This window comes from Eupeodes corollae, chromosome 3 (genome assembly GCF_945859685.1).
Source record: "Eupeodes corollae chromosome 3, idEupCoro1.1, whole genome shotgun sequence".
In the NCBI taxonomy this organism is placed as follows: Eukaryota; Metazoa; Arthropoda; class Insecta; order Diptera; family Syrphidae; genus Eupeodes; species Eupeodes corollae.
Window position 1 is genome coordinate 114,340,362 of NC_079149.1, and position 22,725 is coordinate 114,363,086.

At 29.1% G+C, this 22,725-nt stretch overlaps 2 protein-coding genes and 1 long non-coding RNA gene across 3 annotated transcripts; 1 reads left to right on the forward strand and 2 right to left on the reverse strand.

Moving 5' to 3' along the window:
* Positions 1-2,959: 2,959 nt before the first annotated feature.
* Positions 2,960-3,815, forward strand: LOC129951299 (uncharacterized). The gene has a single exon (XM_056063388.1). The coding sequence runs from the start codon at positions 3,062-3,064 to the stop codon at positions 3,737-3,739; it is 678 nt and encodes a 225-aa protein (XP_055919363.1). The 5' UTR covers positions 2,960-3,061; the 3' UTR covers positions 3,740-3,815.
* A 2,212-nt stretch (positions 3,816-6,027) lies between these two features.
* LOC129951141 (uncharacterized) lies at positions 6,028-10,058 on the reverse strand. The gene is made up of 5 exons (XM_056063156.1): positions 9,809-10,058; positions 9,493-9,680; positions 6,785-7,033; positions 6,503-6,659; positions 6,028-6,381 (listed from the first exon to the last, which is right to left on the reverse strand). The coding sequence occupies exons 1-5, from the start codon at positions 9,895-9,897 to the stop codon at positions 6,114-6,116; spliced, it is 951 nt and encodes a 316-aa protein (XP_055919131.1). The 5' UTR covers positions 9,898-10,058; the 3' UTR covers positions 6,028-6,113.
* A 2,412-nt stretch (positions 10,059-12,470) lies between these two features.
* LOC129951676 (uncharacterized) lies at positions 12,471-19,870 on the reverse strand. Its single transcript, XR_008782215.1, has 4 exons — positions 19,069-19,870; positions 13,413-13,507; positions 13,019-13,352; positions 12,471-12,956 (listed from the first exon to the last, which is right to left on the reverse strand). It is a non-coding gene; the product is annotated as an uncharacterized LOC129951676 (long non-coding RNA).
* Between the last annotated feature and the right edge of the window lie 2,855 nt (positions 19,871-22,725).

The following is a 22,725-nucleotide window of genomic DNA, read 5'->3' on the forward strand; positions in this document are numbered from 1 at the left end:
GCTCAAAAGTTATCATATTCTACTTCAAAATACTTAAAATATCTTAAAAACATGAGCTTACCCTCGTTGTTTGTTATTCAATATAATCAGTCATGTAAATACCAATGTTTTCAAAACTCGTTCAAAAATGTCGCTTTGACAAAAATTTAGATAAAGTGACGTTAAACTTTTCCGTCGCACTTAGAAGATTTTAAAAACACCCATAAACAAGACATAACCCTGTGCTACAAAAAGAAAAAAGAAAAAAAAGAGTAAACCAAGTCCAAAGATTATAATCTGCCTTAAATTGAGATGAACTTTTTTTCTCAAAATTTGTTTGTAAATTTTATTTTTATTTTTTTATTCACAAACAAGTTATCCTATTGTCATTTGCATATTATTCCCTGATATCGAAACACTCCCGCAGAACAAAGAGTGCACAAAGTGAGCAATAAGAATGCTTTTGCACAAAACTTTTGTACTTTATACTTCTAGTTTTCAGGGAACAAAAGGATTTATACATAGATAGTATATTTTAAAATGTAGGGCAATATTTGCATTCCATTGGGCGACATGGCATAGTGATACTTTTTCTTATAAAGTTTTCCTGTTATCGCACTGAATTACTTGATTTTTCTTTTAGATTTTTTTTTAATAGAAAATGCAAAATAAAACAAACAAATAGGAAGAAAAAAAAACACCAAGAAACAACAAAGACCAAGAGTACAGAATCGAAAGAAGTTTTTCCAAAGTGAAAACAACAAAAAACAAAATATGCAAACTTAGAAAAACTATTTTTTATTTTTTTATTTATTCACAGGTTGTTTATCTTGCCAAATAGGTTTGAAAAAAGTAACTTGTTTAAAAAACACTTCCAGTTATTTTTAATTTAAATGGCATTTTTGTGGAAATGAGATAGTAAGTTTTGAAATGTTTTTTTTTTCAAGGGTATATCAGATATAAATGACGTTACTTTTTGTCTGTGTAAAAACAAACAAAATAAGTTTAAATACTCAGGTCCAGTAAAGGAAGTTTTTTTTACCTCGAGCTTTTAATGTGCTATGCAACTCAAAAAAGTTAAAATACACTCTCCCATATTTTTACATAAATGAATCATACATTATATATAATTGTAATTTATTCCAATGCTTAATAGCAACATTTTTAGAATTATAGAATTGTACTTTATTTTGATGGTTTTATCAATTTCGGATCAATATATTTCTTCTGAAAAAGGTACAGATTCTTAGGTGAATATTTTTAAAAATGCGTGTATAAACAGCTTATGAAGCTATTTCATTATATATACTTAGGAGTAGTTCTAAACGCTTAAAATTCAGAGCACAATGCGGTTTTTGCTCCGAAACTTTTTCCTAAAATATAAATACAGTGCTTTCCAACAAGAGGTTTCATATTGATATATAAAGAGTATTTTTTCCATTACCAATCCTTTAAACATGTTTGGTTGTGTGTCGTTGATAACTTCACGAATCAGGCCATAAAAGAAATGATATTGGTCTTCCCTTTCACGTCAATCCAAAGAAATAAGCCTTAAAGCTTTGTATTGCAAGATATTCTTGGCCAATTGCGATTCCTATTGCGAAAAATAACAGCTTGAAATTACGTCTATAAAAATCATTTATCCTAGTTTTAAACAATCTCGTTTTTGAAAAATAGCATCAAACAATTTCAAGTTGAGGATGGATTTTCTGAGCTTTTAATTCGTGAAAATAGGCATCATCATTATAGATGATTTCTGTGAAAATCCGTTTCATTTTGATGCATTTCGACACAGGCACAATTTACATGATATATGGTTGCTGGTGAGCAACTGACTTGAGTTCTTCTTTTAACTGAACTTTAAAAGCCTTAAGACTTAAGGCCTTATGCTAGATTCTAGGTCTCAATTTTAATCGAGCGAAAACACGGTTTCAATTCTTTAAATCACTAACTTATACCAGCAGTTTAAATTTCTGTACCAATTTCTCCCAGAAAAAACTTTAGTTTTCCGAACCGTAACAGCAAAATGAAATTCATTTATAGCATTCAGTTGTTGAAGAGTGTATCGTTTTATTTTTAGTAATGGAGTAGTTCTTGCTTGTCGAATGTCGTAAAGTGGTAGCTTTAAAAGTGACAACTCCCCAAAATTTTGGATACTTAAAAGGATTCCTCTTATAAAGATTCAAGAGGTATTTTTTTATTTACAAAGTGATGCAAAAATTACTACTAACGCAAAAAAACACTTAAGAGTAAATGTTTTCCAACTTCAAGTGCCATCATTTGCGAAATTTTAGAGTATTTAGATCTTCGGGTAATCACTTTTGGGATACGTGCAAATGTGTTCATTTGACATTCCATCATTTTATCTTGCTCGCTAAAAGAATCAAAAATATCTCTAGAATTTATTGTTCCTTCTAAACTAGAAAGTGAAAGACAGATGGTATTATAAGACGTGAAAATGATTCTTAATTTTGTAACAACTTTCACAAAAACCAGCAATTCCAACTGTCAAACAAATAAGGGGTTAGCTTCCAACCTTTTATTTCAATTATGAGTTGTTTGATTTTTATTGGCTTGCAGTTATGGATACTGAATTTCATGTTTACCTAAACACTATTTGTTTTTCAGAAAAGTTAAAAATAAATAGTTTAAATACGAGTAACTAAAGTTTTCACCCCCTATTCTATTTATACTTAGCACAACTTTATCTTGCAATAACAGTTCATGAGAAATTGAAATAGCGCTTTTCATTTTCGTCACTAAGAAGTTACCGGAATCAACTGATAAATTCACAATAATTTCAACAAGTTATCTGATGCTTTAACATGAAATCAAACCACTTTAACATTTTGTCACGAAAAAGGCTTGAGACATTCAAAATGGCATTTGACAAGAAAACAAAGAACTAATATTATAGTTGATTACTTCTCACAAAACGCAATCGCCTGATTGACGTCAAAAACAAACACCACCGGTGGAAAAGTTTGATCAATAAAATTGAAAAAAAAAAAATAAACAGATTCTAGATACTCGTTGTTTGGTTGTCAATTTTAGAATTGTCTACAATAGTTGTATTTGAACAATGGTCCGAGTAACTCAAACGGAGGACGAAATTAAAATCGTAATCGAATTGAATCGTTTACTTAGCAGAAAACCGGACATAGTTTTGTTGCCGAAATATTTGAAATTCAATAATCCTCCAATATTCTTTGAACGCCATCTGACGGATGAAATCGATGAAGCTGAAAGCTTTTGCAAAATATTCAAAAACGAAGCTCGTATCGTGTTGATTAAAAAATCCAAAGGACTTTGGCCAGAAATATTTCAGAAACTCACCAAAGAAGAACTCACTCGCAAACGCATTGAAATCTCCGACATTATAATCGAAAGGAATAAAGAAAAGGACAAACAGGCAATCGAAAGATATGAACAGAAAAAACGTGCTGAAATAGACAGAGAAGTTAGGAGGGATTCTGAAATAAGAGAACGTGTTAAAAACTTTGAAACTCAAGAATGCAAACAGGCAGTGATGTTGGGTGTGAAAAAGGAAACATTTGCAAAGCCACAGGATGAGAAAAAAGTCGAAAGACAAAGAGTGTTAAGTGCAAATATTGTGAATTCAAGGCCGAAAATAAAGCAACCAGTGGAATTACGTGCTACGGGAAAGATTAGTTTTAATTTTTCGCAATTTACTCCGAAGACACCGAAGAGGGAATCACAGGATGAACAGAATCGTCCGCAAACTGCAAACTCCAATTAAATGATAATTTTCTTATATTAGCATTCAATTACTAACATAATATTTTTTAATAAATTTTAAAACCTTTTATAAGTCATCCAGTGTTTCGTTTTTATTTAGTTTTGACTTTAATTTTAATTGCAGTATAGATAGTCTTCAAAAAACAAAGTTTTTTCACAGTTTGTTTGTGAATAAATAGGGAATGATTGTCGGATTTTTTAAAATCTATATAAAAATCGACTAATAAAACATCGATTATGGAATTTTAATTTTTTTAGAAGTGAAAGTGATTAAATGATCAAACTACAAAATCTCGCAAGTGAGGAAATTTCAAAATTATGGATTTGAAAGTAAATTTTGAATATGTATATGGCAACACTATTCTTGACAAATAATTGTATTCTAAAGCATGACAGGAAGTGTTCTCCATTGACACACCTTTTAATACTGTGAGATCTGTCAGTGAAATAACGTGCTTACATTATTTAAGAACGTAACGTCTTATAATTAACTGTCAAAAAATGTGTGTAACATTTAATTGTACGAGCATTCCCTGACAATTAGTTTAAAAAGAAATTATAAAAAATCTTAGATATATTTTCACGCTAGCTGACAACTTTGATATTTTGATGTAATGATCAAAAATGTATCTAGCAGTTAAGTGTAAGAATATTAATTTAAGGGAACTCTATTATATAGTTCCCACACAAGTTATTTTTAGGCCTCCCAGTTTGTATTGATGTGTGGCATTTCTGACAATGCAGAATATGTCAGATGTTCTTTTTTATCATCAGACATTTTTTTCATTGTCAGACAATAATATACCTGCCAATACGCTGACAGTTAGGTTGTGTTTACATAGTTGCAACAGGTTGGTAGAGAATTTACCAATCTATTACGATTTAGTGGCCAAATTTCTGACAGTCAGTTGTCAGTTATTTTCTGATGGTAAATTTAAAGTATTAAAGCACTCAAAAATTTATATCCAATTATATTTTATGTTAAACTTGAAATAAACATTAAATTTAATTGCATGTTAATTTTTGTGTTGGAAATATTTACAAATAAAATAATTACAAATCTGCTTCTGACATTTCCTGGTTTACATATTTATATTCTCAACCCACATCCACTTTAACTTTGACAACCAATACTTTCTTATTTTTGGGTTGAGAACAAGGATTACAGATTTAGTACCAATCGAAAATGTCATTACACCCCTTTCACATGAGGAAACTGATTTTCGTGAAAGGAAGCTTAAACAGATAAATATTGAAAGAATATGTCAGAGGCTTAAATTAGAATTTATTACACAAGAGCGAACAGCTCATTTATGTCATGATTTAGCATTTACAAACCTGCGAGAAGAGAAATTGATACGTTACGCAATACTTTAAAAAGAACATCTGTGAATTTGCATCTTCATGTAAAAAGGAGGTTCAAAAGATTTAAATATTAAACTGAGAGGAAATGTCAAAAAATCAGAGTTCACTCGTATATCAGATTCAGACAAAATGAAGAACTTGAAAGTAAGCCAGTTATTCAATTATAGCAACTTTATTGGAAAGTTGAATGGAAAGTTAGGCAAGAAAGATCTCTCTTACTATTAAGTCAAATTTTCTTATGTCAAAATGACAGCTGATTTGTTTTTAATTCAGCAGAAAACTGAACTTTATAACACTGTGATTTATTTATTAAGTACACAAGTTTTTTGCAAGCGGTTTCTTGTCATTTAGGAAAAGGTATAAGGACTTATGATGGACTTGTAAGCTCTGTAAAGAGTTCTTTCTTGTAGATAGTAATGTTGTAGGTACTTTGCAAAAGATAGTCAAGTAAAGTTCCAAGCTTGAAATTATTGACAAGTTTGGTTTTATTTTGCTTTCAAAGAATGCAGTTGGCTGTAAATGTATTCCTTTATGTTATCCCAAACCCATATGATATTTTTCTTCACTCAATCTGACGTTTTATAAGTCATCATTTGACAAATGTCAAAGTTTGGAAACGGTGTGCAAAGCTATTTTTTAAATCTTATGTGGAAATAAAAAGGTAATCCAGAATTCTATAATTTTGCCAATTAGTGAAAAAGGATTCAAAAGTCATGTAGTATAAGCTGTAGTTTAAATTATGTTTACGTCTTTTACAATGGAGAAAAATGATTTTAGTGTCCGAATTTGTGCATTGTTTGCCTTGCTGCTTTGTTTTAAAATGTATATGCTCATTAACAAAAGTTTTTTTAAGCAAAATAAAATACAAAAAGTTTTCATAATGATTTTTTGTTTTAAATTTATTTAACAATATTAACATCAAAATTAACTTAAAGTTATTTTTATTTTTCTTAAATTTGTATTTCAACAACAAACTTTTTATTTATTATACTTTAACAATGACTATTATTTTAAATAGCCGACAGCTTTTCAACTCTCTTCAACAGAGGTGAATCTTCATGGTATTCAAGTTTATTAACAGCAAAATCTCCGGGATAGCTGCACAAACATTTCACAGTCGAGATGCTAAAATTTCTAAATGGAAAATTAAAATATGTAAAATATTTTCCATTCACAGCAACAATAAAAGCCTTATCGCCCTGGCCAAAGGCGATTTTAAATGAATTTCCACGAACAAATGGAAAATCACCGTCAGTTTCCTCATCGGCAGCATTAAAACTTAGGGAGAGAAATATTTTCAATATTAGAATATTTTCGATATAAATCACACGCTCTCGCCGCTGCCGGTTCCGCGCTGGTCGAGCTGTTATTGATTGCCCAACAGAACACCCACTCTTACCTGTTATCCTCTCGTTGGAAGGATCTAACCACTGTCCTTGTTTCGAAATTTACATGAAATTTAAAAACTACTCGACTGGTTTCGTTGCATTGGAAACAAATGGAAAATTCGGTAGAACGAGGGCCGCGAGCTATGCACTCCATAGCAACTACAGTACCTGTAGAATATACATCGATATGAGTATAAAGTGAATTTTCTACACTGTTGGTGGTATAAAATATTGGTAGTATATCTATGTAAAATGTTTTGTATCCTCTCGCAGAATACACGAGCAGCCAATACCTGTTTCATATTTCTTTGGAACATCACTTTGGAAGGCAAGTTTCTCGCAGGATAATAGATTCCGTGGAAATACCAGAGGGAAAAGCATACGATGATGGAATTGTGTAATTTTTTCAAAGTCACCATAAACCATCACATAGTTTATCTTCTTTGGACATTGCAGATATTCAAAGGTGCCATAGAGGTTATCGTTGACATAGATTTCGAAACATTTTTGTAAAACTGCCACACGGAAGTTGAAGGTTTGTCCTGTGTTGAAATACAAAAAAAAAGAAGTTGTAGTTATTGATAAACTTCCATCGGTCGTAGCACATGTTAGAAAAATTCTTTTAGTTAAGATAAAGTTCAATATTTTGGATGACAAATTTTCTACGGTAAAAAAAAGTCATGGAAATTTGCTGGTTTTATATTCATCTAAGACTTTACGAATAGAACAAGAATTTTTTGTTTGACTTGAAAACGATGCGTTCAATAAATTTCTTGGATCATTTCCATATTAAAATTATTCTTTCTTTCTTTCAAAACTTAAAAAAAAAAACATTTTTATACATCATCTCATTAGAGGGGTGAAAGGTTTTATACGCTAAAGGGTGAAAGAGGCTCAAAAACACATCTTTGAAAATTATTTGAAAACTATAGTTTTTGTTGAAAAAAAATTTAATAACACTTTTAAGCTTATCTGATTCTTAGCAATAAGTGGGTATTTTGGTATTCCATGTACAGCACAGTTAGAAATTGCCAACAATACGATCCGAAGAAGCCAGATTTTAGTATTTAAAATTTGATACAACAGAAAGAAGATCTGTCAGAATAATAATTAAAAAAAAAAACACACAAATAGAAGAAAGTTTTGTGAAAATCAAAAGTTAAAATTAACTTCAGCAAAAAAAAACTAACTAAAACCAATAAAAAATAAATTGCACATGGACTAGGTAGCATATTCTTATAGAGTGCTGTACTGTTCAGTTCTTCATTGCTTAACACGAATCAAGCTATCTCACTTGCACTTCATAAGAAACATCAAAACACCATTTTCATTTTAGAAAGTGCTGTCAAATCTTCTTGTGTGGTGGAAACACGAAAAATATTTGTTTTATCTAAACAGAGATAAACCTTTGGTGGAAACATAGCTAAACTTAATTTTCTTTTTCATAGTCTATTTCATTTCCATAAACAAAACTAAATAATATCAACAGTAACATATTTATTTTTTCGCCAATGGAAAACACATGATTTCAAATTCACAACTATTCAACTAACACAGCCATCAATCAATGCAATATCAATCGTACCAATATTTGAGAACAAAATAACATAAGATCCATTCGAGACTTATATAAATGTCAAAAACCCATCCCTAGTAAGATTCTACTCTAACTTTTATCGCTAGTATTCATACTATGGATATTGTTTTTTTTATTCGTGTAAAATCCTTCTATACTATGGATAGATTTTCCAACAAAACACGAGTAATAATATTGTCACACTTTTGACATCCTAAAATATCGGGATGTGCTGGCGTTTTATGAGTGGGCCATTATTTGTAGTTGAGTTATGTTGGAAAACACGTTTTTATTTGAAAAATATGTTTCAAAATGGTATCACCAGGGAAAGAACGCCATTTCAAAAAAAAAAAAGGTTTTGAATTGTGTTTAATAACTACCAAGAACTTTATTTTTTCCCAAAAGTATTTTAAAAATAACCAGCAGACAGGATTCTCTCTGTAGTCACTCAAATACATCTACCCTATATTTTGAATCTTTATAATCTACGAATTTGATCTGAAATAAAAAATAAGAGAAGCATTAAAATTCAAAAGTATATTGATCTGTTCTTCCAAAAGAAATCCGTGTTAACCTCCATCTATATAGCCTCAATGAAAGCTGCTGAACGACTTTTCTTAAACTTCGAAACTTAAGATTTTTCAGTGGAAGCGAAATTTTACTTTTAAAATTAAGTTTTCAAAAAGATTATCTAAACAACATTAAAAACGGACTTAAAAATAAAATAAAACTTCACTATTTTTATTGCATGATTCTGACTTCGACAAATACCAGTTCCAAAATAAAGCTTGTTAATGATATTCAGCTGAATCGTTTGTTTAAAAAAACAGCTTTTTCCTTTAAATATCTTAATGACCAACACAATTTTGACTTAAACTAAATTTTGGTCGATTAAAAAAGGCGTTTTCAATACTTTCTAATGTTTTTCTAAAAACCCAACCATTTACACTTAGATAGTTAACAAATTTTCAACACGAATAACTTTTTCTATATTTATTGTATTAAATAAACAATAAGTAAAACATAAAAAAAAAACAATGCAAATATTTTTTGGTTCTCGAAAATACAGACACAATTTTTTGAAGTTCCTTAAATGACAATTTGTCCATTATAAAAAAAATAAAAAATCTTTCGTGTACCTACTTGAAAATATAATATTTTAGACATTTTTTAGTGGTGAGACATCCACAAATTGAAACTAATAATTGAAAATTATCCTTACCACACATACTAAAGGGACCAATAGCATTTCATCGAACTTATTCTAGTCATAAAATTGGCTTACACCACAGACTAAATACAAAATGCAAAACTTCATAAATCCATTCAAAAACGTAAATATCTTCATTCATTAATTCCGGATATCATTGAAATATTTATCTATTTTATTTTTCTATGCAATGGAGTATACTCGTATGTACTTGCCTGGAATCAAAGGATTCTTCGGAACATGACTTTTCCAATTCTTTGAAATCTCTTCTTGTTGCCATCCCTCGCCTGGCTGGAACATACTACGAATTATTTGATTTTCCTTGAAGTTTGCTTCAATTTTCAAGAAAATCGTTTCACTCTCATTAGAATCTTTAATGTTATCCGTTAGGTCCAGACAAATCCTTTTTGAATGGTTGCACATAAAATTGAAATAGAAATCGAAGTTTGAATTAAAAAAAAAGAAGAAAACTTTCACCACATTTTCTATTAAGAAAATATTAAAAAAAAAAAAAAAAAACACTTTTCATACTTATTAGGATTCGGTTTGATTTTACCGGCAATGACCAAAACATGTCCGAATGGTACTTCCGAGAGAACTTTTCCTTTCCAGATGTTCATATTGTGATTTTCTTAATGCAACTGAAACTGAGCATTTATTTCACAACCCATTCGACTTATAAGTTAGTTTACTGCCATCATCTATGCTTGACTTCAACTCCAATAATAATCCTTCCAAACTCCAAAAACTAGAACATCATGTGGTGCTGGTGGTGGCTCCACCTTCAAGTATATTTATCATGACTGCCATGAATTGGAGCTGAGAAACTTCTAAGTTAGTGTATATTATTTTGTATTGTACCTGCATTTTGTATAAATAGAGGAAGAATTTGATTGTTGTTGCATATTTAACTCCTACTATATACGATACGACATCCTTTAAGGTACATATACTTATACATATTTGCTTTGCGTGTCTTTTAAGGACACAAAACTAAAATTGATTTGATGTCTAGCGAGGTTTCTCATTTGATGTTGCATGTTTTTCCAATTCGAAAGTCCGGATCTGACGGTGCCAGAGTTCAACTTACTGTAGACAGTATAGAAGAAGAAGGGTTAAAACTTGTTTCTCAATCATATAAAAATAGAAATGGAAATCACTAAAGTTCGAAGGAATTTTTCTTCTCCGGATTAACTGCCTTGACTTGTTTCTTATAGGCATTTTGTATATTTCTGTACCTAAAAGGTTAGATTACCTTACCTATGTATACATAACTTTTATTGAAGTGAAGGAGTACTCTTCCGTATAAGCGTATAAGTTTCAACATTCCAATACAGAATTGAATACTCATTTCAAGAGTTTAATGGGAAATAAATATGCAAATTTGAGAACTATGAATTCTTAGCAAGGGTAATGGCAATGAATTTTATATTCTTTTGCGTACGATCAATTTTTGTTTTCTTCAGAATTACCTACAAGTACATATTGTTGTTAGACATTGAGTAGAGTGATAAAACAATCCAAAATTATGTATTACAAACATTTTGTGTGTTTGAAAACTTTCATGACCTTCATGAAAATATAAATAGGTATACTAATTAATGCCAATTATTGGCCCGAAAACTGGCGAAAACTTTTAAGTCACAAAACTCAATTATTTTCTTTGCTTCTATGCATTTTTCAAAAAATAAAAATAAAGTAAATAACATTGCACCCTTCACATATAATGTGTAAATATTTTGTTTTGTGTCAAATAGTTAAAAAGTATAAATTTTTACTTTCGTCATATTGAACCTATATGGCAAGTTTTGCATTCGTAAGAAAATTAGAGCTCTAGATTTGAATCAATTTTTGAGTTGATTCGCGTAAGACTAAAAATTACAGTAGTCCCCATACCAATTTTTCTAAAAACAAATCGATAGAACCGTTATTTTGTTTTTTTAAATTTTCTCAAGAACGAATCAACCGATTTCAATAACTTTTTTCCGCACTACTCTTACACTTCTTCAATAATATTTGATGATTAAAAATATCATTGTTTTTATTTTTGAAGCTATCAAAATTCGATGTTTTGAAAATGGGTCGTTATTTGATTACGGAATTGAAATGTAAAACGTGCGGGTATCGAACTTAATTTGTAAAATCTGTGTTCCTTATTTTTAGCAACACTAATAACAATCAAACTTTTTAATAGATTATACTTTATACTTTTTTTAAACAATTAAAATCAATCTGGAATCGCAATCGAAAGGTGACGGATACAAACGTCACAACTGTCCACATAATATGCTATTCAAAATTATAATATATCTACAGAATTTAAAAAATATGGAAATATGGAGTTTGAAGAAAATTAGTTGAAGTTAACATTTGAGCAACACACGAGACAAGCTTGTTCCATTTTCCACGAAAAAGGTCAATTTTTTTAAATTCTTATTGAGTTTTCCATGGGGAAATTCAGATTTCCGTCAACAATTGATTTTTTTTCGTGGCACATGGAACACGGTTGGAATTATTTTTTTGTTTTCATCTACACTTCGTGTACGTGTTAACGAGTCCGGTATAGCTGTCATGTTATTCCCATCCAAACATTTATAATTATGTTAGCATTAGTGCAAAGAGGGTACTTCTGCCAAAAAAAATCAGATCTGCGAATTCGTACTTAAATCAAATACTAATCAATTTATGTTACCCCATGGAATGCACAAACAGGTGGAATTTGTGTTTTGATAGATCTATATCAAAAGTAAATTGATTTATTTTAACATTCTAACACTTTTAAAAAAATAAATGTGTAGCACAAGGTATAAATATAATACTTATAGCTCCATGTTTTGAGTTTTGTTGTTTCAGTTGCTGATTTTTCATCCAAAAACTGTAGATAGCAATTTCTAGTGTCGCTGTATGTAAGTATTAAGTAAGGCTCTTGGTATAATATAGCCCATTGATACTTATTGACAGTCAAACCAAAAGAAATTGATTTTTGCAGTTATTATGTTTAGTTTATACCAATTACCACAAGTACATTAAGTACCAAAAGATGATAGTTGATTAAAAGTCGTTCATGTTAATTTTTGAAGGAGGTATATAAGAATAAGGCACATGTTGCAACTTTAAGACTTTGGTAAATTTCTTTATTAAATAATCTTTGTCCAGCACATACATATCTACAATACATTATTTGGTTCATAATTTGTTTGGTAAATTTCACCATTGTACATAATATTTCGAAATTCAAATATCTACCATTGAAATACGACAAAATTTAAATTATCAAAAACAAACCAACTGTATAGAACATTGAACAACTAATTGAAGGATAATTAACTCCAAATTATAAGCCCGTAAAGTATTCAATGTAGAAAAAGATTTTACAAAATCGTTTCCTATGTTTTTAAGACATTGATGACTCCGTTCTGTCTCCTTTCAAATCATTGAACAAATCTTTGCGTCCCTAAGTTGTTTCTTTTGAGCCTTTAAGTTGAGCAGATGTCAAAATGAGTTACCGTTTTAAATAAGCTTTCACATTACCCCTGGATCTTTGGTATTAAATTTATGCATTGGTTTTCCTCATCTAAAATTTGTCGTAGAGGCAATTCAATAAAAAAGTTGTAAGCCACGTGCACCTCTATTTCAGTTTTATGGCTTCGGTTGTTGAACCAAACAAAAATCGTATTTCCTTTATTTAAAAAAGTAGTTCTTTTATTTATTTATGAAATTCACCTTTTTGTATATGTTTACTTATCTATCTTGACCAACTGTCTAACAGAATTAAATTCCTGCATCCATCGCATATCACTGGACTTCGTTAAATATCTCTTCCTCCATAATTGTATGTTTAGGTTCATCTACCTGCATCAAAAGCTAGACGGATTGTCAACGTTTCTATCATAGAGTGTCCTATGTCATTGTCGCCATCGGCATCCTATATGTGTGCTCTATTTACATATGTCCTGTCCATATAGAAGCTTAGCCGCCTGGTTAACTCTGTACCTACCATAAAGCCATCAAATTTAAATCTTCTAGACTGAACTGATGGTATTTAGTAACTGGTCATACTGATACGGCCAAAAAACTGAGAATGAGAAAGGATTATTATTTTCGATTTCATATACAAAATATGTGTATGATGAACCTTTTGCCAAAGTTAAATTAACTCTCTCTCGTACTCTCTGTTCCTGATGCGAAAGCGTTAAGCCAGCCGCCTATATAGACTCGGTTTTCCATTTTCTGATGATGAGCATGAATAAAGGGACATATTCTTCGTAAAAGGTTTTTGTTCGAAAAATAATTTTAATTATGTTATAGATGCATACAATATAGACGAGGGATTATTGGAATGAAATGTAAGAGTATACATAGACAGAAGATAAGTTTTGAATGGAACTAAAATGGCTTCTTCAAATTTCCTATATTACGATCATACCCGCATGAAATTTAATTAATTATAGTGGAAAATTGAAAATAGATGAGTGAAATAAATTTTAGGATGATAAGAAGGATCTTCTATAGGTTTGTTCAATTATAAATTAATCAATACTCGTAGTGCGTTGGTTATGGAAAGCTACAGTTTCTTATTTAGTTAATTTTACCGATTTCTTTAAAGATTGGTTATAGATTCACTTAACTAGACCATTGGTTCAACGTTGCCCCGTAAAAACACTTGGAATATTAAATCAGATGATCGAAGCGACTTAAACACAAAACGATTTTTAGCTACCAGATATGTTTTCAGTGAGTCCAACGTCGCATTCGATGCTTTGTGACTTAAGGCATCTTATCGTTGAAAGCACTTAATTAATAATATCTAGTTCATTAAATTTACTTAGGATATAACGGTTTAATATTATTTTGTTAAATTAAAGTTAAAGCTAAAGTTAGTACTCTAAGAGTACCCTTAACTAGTCTTTAATTTCAATGATTGATGTTATTGTATGTATTTGTAAACATTTTTATTTGACTAAATTCAGTAATTTCCTTAAATTATCCAACGCGTTTTCTATGTTTATAAACGAACTTTTTAGATACTTGTGCTTATGTAGAAAACAGCTACACTCTTCACACAATTTAAAGAAAACATTTTATCAGTTGTTTTTAATGTTTTTTTTGAAGAGCTAGATGTTTTTAAAAATTATTTTGCATCAAAAAGTATTTAATCTGTCACAAAAATGTAATTATTATCCGGTTTTGTACTATTCATAGCCTTACGTGTTCAGAAGTACCTCGCACAGCTTTAGTGAAATTATTGCTACGGTGTATACTTGCTAAAATACCTTCGTTGTCTAAGTTCAAACTAAATTTGTCTCCCTAAACATTTTTTTTTATTTTGAATTCCCAGTAACTGGAAAAAATAATAAATGACGGAAACATTTTTGAAGTACCATAATATTGCATTTAAAGCGTTGTTAAAAGTGTGTAATTTTTACCAATTGTTTATTGTTACAAAATTTATTTATTGAATTGGTTAAACATACTAACGTTAGTACTTAAGACTAATATTACATTTATTCTTGGATTTATATATTAACAATGCTTTAAGCAATTTGCAAGAAAAAGCTAAAATGAAGTATATTCGCTTACGGAATATACCAAAAAGTTATACTTGTTGTAAACTGAAATCAATTGGTTGAGGGGACTGTTTTTACCATAGTTCGATCTGCTTGATTTAAATGTGTCTATGTTTAGTAAAAGCTTATTTATAAAACTCCATTCGCGAAAACTATTTAGATCATCTTGTAGGAGTATACAGTCGTCAAATGAGTCAATACGTTTGAAAATTTTAATGTCATCAGCGTAAATTCAAACATATGAGTGTTTTATAATAGAAGGTAAGTCGTTAACGTACAAAATAAACAGTAAAGGTCCCAAGTGGCTACCTTGTGGTACGCCAGAATTGGTATAAAAATATGGTGCCGCTCATTCCTACGACGAAACCCAACTAACAAATTTATCGTTAAAGCCTTGGGATTTAAGTTTGGAAGTTAATGTTTTATGGCACAATTTATCAAAGGCCTTACTTGAAATCTGTGAAGACACAGTCAACTTGTTTCCATTTTTCAAACGAATCTTAACAAAGAGAAGTGAAATGAAAGAGAAATTACAGTTAAAAGATATGACAAAAAATGGACTCAAATAACTTAGGGATGATGGAAAGTTTTGCAATGGGACCATCTGAACCAGATCTATAACAAACGTCAAGTTCTGAAACTTTGCGAACGATTTCATCTTCAGGGATCCATAGACTAATTGAATTCAAATGAGGGACATTTTTTTAGATGAATCAGACCAATGATTCAGGCATTTTACAGGAGTTCGCTTCTTCGAAAGCATCTTTGAAAAAATTTGCAAACATATTTGAAATTTTTTCAGAGTTATGGCTATGTTCGTTGTTGAAAGACATGCAGTTTGGATACCCGTCAGTATATCTCTTGCTATTAACATACGAGTAGCTCTAAAAGTTTTTTGGGTTGCTTTTTATGTCGATTTCAGTATTTAAAATAAAGTCATTATAAAGAATATCTGAATAGTCAATAAACATATTTCTTAGCTCATTGTATATTACCAAGACATTATCAGCTTGTTTCTTTTATTTTTTAAGTTTTTTTAAAAGTTACAAGTTCAACTTGTTCGTTCAATTGAATTTTTTAAACTTTTGTTTTTCAAAATTTACATACGCTTTGATATTTTATTTTTCTATAAAACTCTATACTGAAATATTGTTTCCAATTAATATCTACATACCTAGTGGAAAATTAAGACATAAAGATGTTTTTACAATTTAAAATCGATTTGTTTTGCTTAAAATTTTAACAAAAAATTCATAATAATATTTTTGTGAGATAAATCTTTTGAAGTTAATATATTTCTTTGTTCTCCTTGAGTTGAAAACCATTTTTATTAGTTTCGTGATGTTTTTGTAGTTTTTTTTCCGTGTTTTGTTAAAAGATTGTCAGTTCTAAAAAAAATAACTGAAAATTCCCAACAATATTTTGAATATGATGAAACAGTTTCATTTTAAAATCTATTTTTGATACCGAGATTTTTAATCGGAAACCAATTGTATCAATTTTAGTAGCATTTCTTAAAATTGTTTACTTCTAATTTAAACAAACACAGATTAGATTTTCTTAAGAACAATATCTTAAGTTAAAAACAAAATTAAGCACTGAATGGAATCATTTATCCACGAGACATCGAGAATCGAATATTAATTTTCACTATAATCTTACGTACTATTTTTTGTAAATTTATATTTTTGTAAAAAAAAAACTGTCGATTCGAGCTTTACCAACATTTACATGAATGTTAAAACTTTATTTTTTACAAGATGTAATTAGTTTGAAGCCAATATCTCAAGTTTTTAAAAAGATATTTAATTCGAAAATCAATTTTTACCAAGTAAAGTTTTTATTTTTTGTAAAAAAACTATGTTTTCGATCTTTCCCAAAATTTTACTGAATGTTTAAAACTTTATTTTTTATAAAATAAAATAAGATTGAAACCAATATCTTAATGGGTTCAAAAGATATTTGAACTGAAAATAAATGTTTGCCAAGCTTTATTAATTTTTTTTAGGTTTTTATTTTTTGTAAGAAAATAACAGTCAATTTGATTTTTAAAAAACTTTTTCCAGGTGTCAAAAATGTTCGTCTTCGTTCCATTTAATTATTTTGGAGATAAAATAATTATTTCTTCGTAAAATGTTCGAAGCGTCAATTATATTTTTTTTAGTTTTTTTTGTATTTAAAAAAACATTGATCGATTTTTTTTAATTTTTAAGCTTGGTATTAAAACATATGAAATTTAATTCAAATCGCTAACGTTATTGGTTCATGCGATATTTTGGATTACCCAAAATCTTTATTTTTTTAATATTGCTTTCGTAAAGTCAATATTTCTACGAGTTCTTGAGATGTGGACGAAGAAAAAAGTTCCCGAACATACGTACTCACGCACGCACAGACATCTCTCTTAAAATCTTGTATTAAGATTCTAGGGACCTTGAAATTCGAGAAATGTCAAAAATTTTAATGCGACAAATAGGACCGAATACAATAACTTCTTAAAAAAAGAAATAAACAAAATTACAAAATTTTCTTTCAAAAATTTTAACCAAGTTTTCAAATTTTGATCTTAAACATTTTTTTTTGTAAATGTGTTCTTAATTTTATTTATAAATTTTGTAACCACTGACAATAAAATTAGTAGATTAATAAAGACCAAATAAATAAAAGCTAATTTATCGACCATAACCAACATTATTTAAACACACTCAAAAAAATTGATTATTCAAAAAATTGTAATGTCTAGCCCGTAGTCTGTTTGAAATTTTTTAATAATAAACTAATTGAAAAAAAATATTCAAATGCTTTTGTTTAATCTCAATACGTCAATTTTAACAACTAACAGCTGTCTGAAAACTTTAAATGTTCAAATACTAAATGCATAATTTTAAAAGAAAACTGAAACATTAAGAAAATGCCACACTACATTATCGGCGAATTTACAACGTGGTTAAGCTACCAACAATAAAAGATACCCCTACATAAAACTGATGATGTGCTGCCTCTTATTTTACTCTTTAATAATAATGTTATCAGAACAAACTAGTTAAATTTTGAATAATTTGTATAGATATACAAAAACATCATTTGAAAAACTTATCTTCATTTAAAATTCAAAATACCATATGCTTTATTTAAAAGAAATATTTACTTAAAAAAACTTAAGATCATAAAAAGTCTTAATTGTTTGCCACATCATAATTATTGACGTTGGCAGAGCCTAACATTTTTGTTAGGTTGGCATATACATATGTACTCGTATGTACGAGTTATAGTACCACACAAAAGTCTTATTTCATTTTCAAAAAGTATTCTATTTTAATTTTAATTATTTACTTAGTTTTTTTTTAATAAACACACGTCACAAGTAATAATTGTTCTGTTGTTTGGTATTTTCATAATTATTTATTTTTTAACACATATTTCATATCAGTTACAAATAAAAAGGCAGATATTCGTCATTTTGATAAGAATGATAATAGAATTTGGTTTAATCCATTTTCAATCATTTATTTAGACATTTTATGATTTATGATTGCACGAGAACTGTAGAGTTATAAATAACTAATTCGAATATTTTAAACCCCAAAATACCTTTTTTAAACATTAGTTTTCACATAAATATATGCAGATTTATCACCTGGTGGTTATCTTTAGAAATATGTCGGTTTTTTGACGGTTTTTGTTCGTTAATTTTAAATCACTCAATCACTCAAAAACAAAAATGACAATTTTTCCCTTGACTGATATCCATCGTTGACAATTAAGTACGAAAATAACTTAAGCCAAACGAACAAACTCTTATCAATGCATTTCCCAGCGGATAGTTTATATTCACTTGGCTTAAGTAATTTGCTACTTAGGTGTGATGTATGATGATGAAGTGTTGATAAACTTTAAAGTGCCTCATTTTAGGCATTTAAAAAAATAATAGTATGTCTTTAAACTTAATCGAGACAGCCTCCGCATTCACCTGACGCGTATTGAAATAGAACTGAATTGAAAATTTGGTTAAATCAAAAAAGTTATGAAAACAATATTCACTTTAAAAAAAAATTGAAGTAAAAACACAAACAAAAAAATAAGAATTCGGAGACATTTGAATGTTTGTTATCGGAGCCTCTCTATCAAGAGGCAGTTAGGTACATATTTTAATGATAAATAGCTCAGAATGAAGTAAAGTGAAGGTGGAAAAAAGGTGTTAAAGCGATAGACTACCCATAGTACCTTAGCTACATAGCGGCCACCAACCGCCACGGACGCGACGCACAGAACTGTAGGTTTTTAGATGACGTAGATACCTTGCCTACATAGGTTATCTATTTGGTGCTGGAACTGATGGTGTCTCTTCAAACACACATCAAGTGCACACGTCGACGACTGCGGCGGACGACCACGCCGACGACGACGACAACGACAGTGACATGCTTTAATTTGTTCTTTTTTTTTCTTCAATTTTCATCTATCAATATTTTCTCACCTGGTTTGATTGTTCCGCCATCATTGATAACAAACATGTGGGGTTGGTTTTATACAAGATACCTTTATTTTGATATTTGCCTTTGTTTCCTATTTTTCATTATTTTCACAAAATGAAAAAGAACCTTTTTTGATTGGGGAGTTGGTTTTTCCTATATCAAAAATAAATATGACTTATTTTGTCTTTTATTTAATTTGCACTAACTGCCCATTAGTTGATTTAAAATAAGATAGCTGGACAGAAAGTTTATAATGAGCATAAAAATCAGTACAATCACATGGATTTAATAATAAATTATTATCTGTTATCAGACATAGGTGTGATACATGAAATGTTTTGAGTTTTTTTTTTAAATTTTTTAATTTGTAAACTTGATAATGTGATATTAATGTGTGTGGAATAATATTGTTTTTTTTTTAAGATAAGATATTTTTCGTAAGTGTTCTTACCTTTTAGTCATTTGGATAAAAAAAATAGTATCGTACAGGTACACGTATGTAGGTACATATATATTCATAAACATCTGGGTCACACTTCAGGAAGATAAACAAAAATTTATCATTGACAGCAGAAAAAGATATCACTTGCTCTTAGATAGGTATAAGGTACTTTACCTGTATCCTATCTATAGTGATGCACGACAAGGTTTTTCAATCAAAATGATTGTTGTGAGAACAGTGACCTTATTTAAACTTAAACACTTGATTTCATTTACTATTTTTATGGCTTTATTTGAAGTCATATTTTTATAACAATAGAATATGCTGTCGAAATATATAATTTTAGTGGATTGACTTGTTTAGGAGGGTATAGCAATCTAAATAATTTCCAAGAAGCCAAGCAACCTTAGCCTGCTTTATTGACACAAGGAATAACAGACTTCTAATCAGGGGGGAGGGGGAGGTGGGTCACACACTTAGATTAGTGTTTACTCCCGCTTAAAAATGTTCTTTAATGTTTTGTTTAAACAACATAATGTGTATGTTAACTTTACATTTAAAGATTTCAAAATAGTTTAAAACACTACTGTTGTCCATCCATATGAAAACATTCCAAGATTCCAACAGTTTTCTAAATATGCCATATTAAGAGCCTTAACACAATAGTTAAGAGGTTTTTGTTGCATTTCACGTTGAAACGCAGCTTTTTCGAATTCTATTAATGCGAATAACGCTACAACAATTTAAAAGAGAAGATCTGATATGAAGAACTGTCGGGCTTTTTTTTGACGTAGTTTTTTCGGAATCAATTTTCGGGAGTCTATTATCATTATTTGACCTTATAAAGGAGTCAACAAAACTAGAAAATTGTAGAGAAAAAAATGCTTGGTTCTTGAATTTGAGCATATATAATTTCTCTAACAAATTAAATTAAAAAAAAAAATAATGTAAACAAATAAGTTAGGAAGAAACTTTTGTGTTGCAATCATAAATTACACATTTCAGAATGTCAATTCTTTCAATGTGAATGTCAAAAATTCAAATCTTTTATATCAATAAATATGAAACGTTTCTTATGTTTTTCAATTAGCCATTTTAATAACAAAAGTGTTACTTTTGCTGTTTTTGGGACATTTATATTATTGAAAATCTTGTTTAAATCTCAGTTCTAGAGCATTCAAAGCAAATTAACTTCAAAAGTAGAATTATTTATTTTTTTAAGATCTTTTGTATTCAACAAAAAATCAATTTTGAAAGAAATAAAATGCATGACTTGCGGTCGCTAGACCTTCTTATGTCTTCCAAAAAGTATGTTTAAACATATTTTTCATATTTTCAGATTTAAGAATGTAACTTATTTTTTTTTCGAAGATCATTTTAAAATTTGTCTTAAAAATATTTTTGGTAAGCACTAAATAAAGTGCTTATAGATATATGTATATATTTTACGCTTAAATTTCGTTTACGAGTCTTATAAACAAAATTAATATTTTTTTTAAATAAAAAAAAACACCATTTAGATCATTTGCTCATCAACAAGAGCTTGTACAGAAAAAGAAAATTATTGAATCGGTTTCTTGAGCAACCTTAAAAAAATAAAGGTTTTATGAGGGGTACCCTTCTGGAGCAATACCAAAATATGTTTTTCTTGTAGAAAGAAGCCAAATAAGAATACAAAATTTAGAGACAGTTTAAAAAAAAATATTTTTAAATTGACTATTTCTTATTCACAGCGAACTGCTTTTTGGTGAATGTCGTTAAATTACTAACAAACCTTAAAATAAAATCTTTACTTAAAAAATTGACTGTAACTCCTCTGGAAGGTCCATTGATCAAAAGTTGATGAATTTGTGGTGTGTGTTTGGTGTAGGTCCATTAACGCAATACGATAAGTTTAACTAAAGCTGAAGAGTTTGTTCGTTTGAACGCGCTAATCTGAAAAACTTATAGTCTTTCAGTGTTAGATAGCCTATTTATTGATGAAGGCTTTAAGCTATATAACATTACGCTAAGACTAAAACGAACGTATGACCAATAAAAATTGTTTCAAAATTGGGAATTCTCTTCCCTTTTTAAAGCTTTTACTCCTTGATCTACAGAAACGGTTAAAGTTTTGTTAAAATAATGTACCTAAAACAAAATTATTCCCTTTAATAGTGCTAAAACTTAGCTCATTATAACCTTTTTCGTGCTTACTTAATTTGTTTTTAAATAAAGCAAGCGAGTAAAGCTATAATACATTTATAACTTCTCTTTACAAATTGATATGAATTTAAAACTTCAACTATAATCGAAGATGTTGAAAAAAAAGCTTAACCACCTTTAAAATAATTATTTTACTAAAAATGGCGTTTCCGATATCTGGTAAAATTTTAAAAAAATTCAATACTTAACAGTTTTTTTTACATTGACATTTAGAAAAAAATACTTCTTAAAATTGGAAACAAATTTTTCGAATGTTACACTTAACATTAAGCAAATGAATTAGGCTTGAAAATCATAAAAATATTTGGAATTGAAGCAATACTTTTGTAATAATAATTGAAGCAATACTTTCCAAATCTTTACTTGTTATAAAATTTGTACTTGCCACGATTCCAATATATTGAGTTAACAGGCATTTAAGAAATGGAGGATGAGGATTTGTATACCACTCACTTGGAATTTGAACTTATTATATTTGCTTTAATTAAATATGTTTTATAAAAAATAAACATACAATTCTTGAAAAATAATAGTTTTTTTAACAAATTCAGATCGCTGTTAACTAAAAGCCTCAAAATTGTAAAATCTGTTTAGACCATTTTGACATTTCAAATAAGCGATCTCAAACTGCTCAAATGTTTCATAAATCATAACCATCTTACTTGTGCAAAAAAATAAATGATTTCTATTTTTTTGTTGATGTCAGTGGTTTCATTTAAAATAAAAATAATATCGACCATTGAAATTTAATAAAATAAT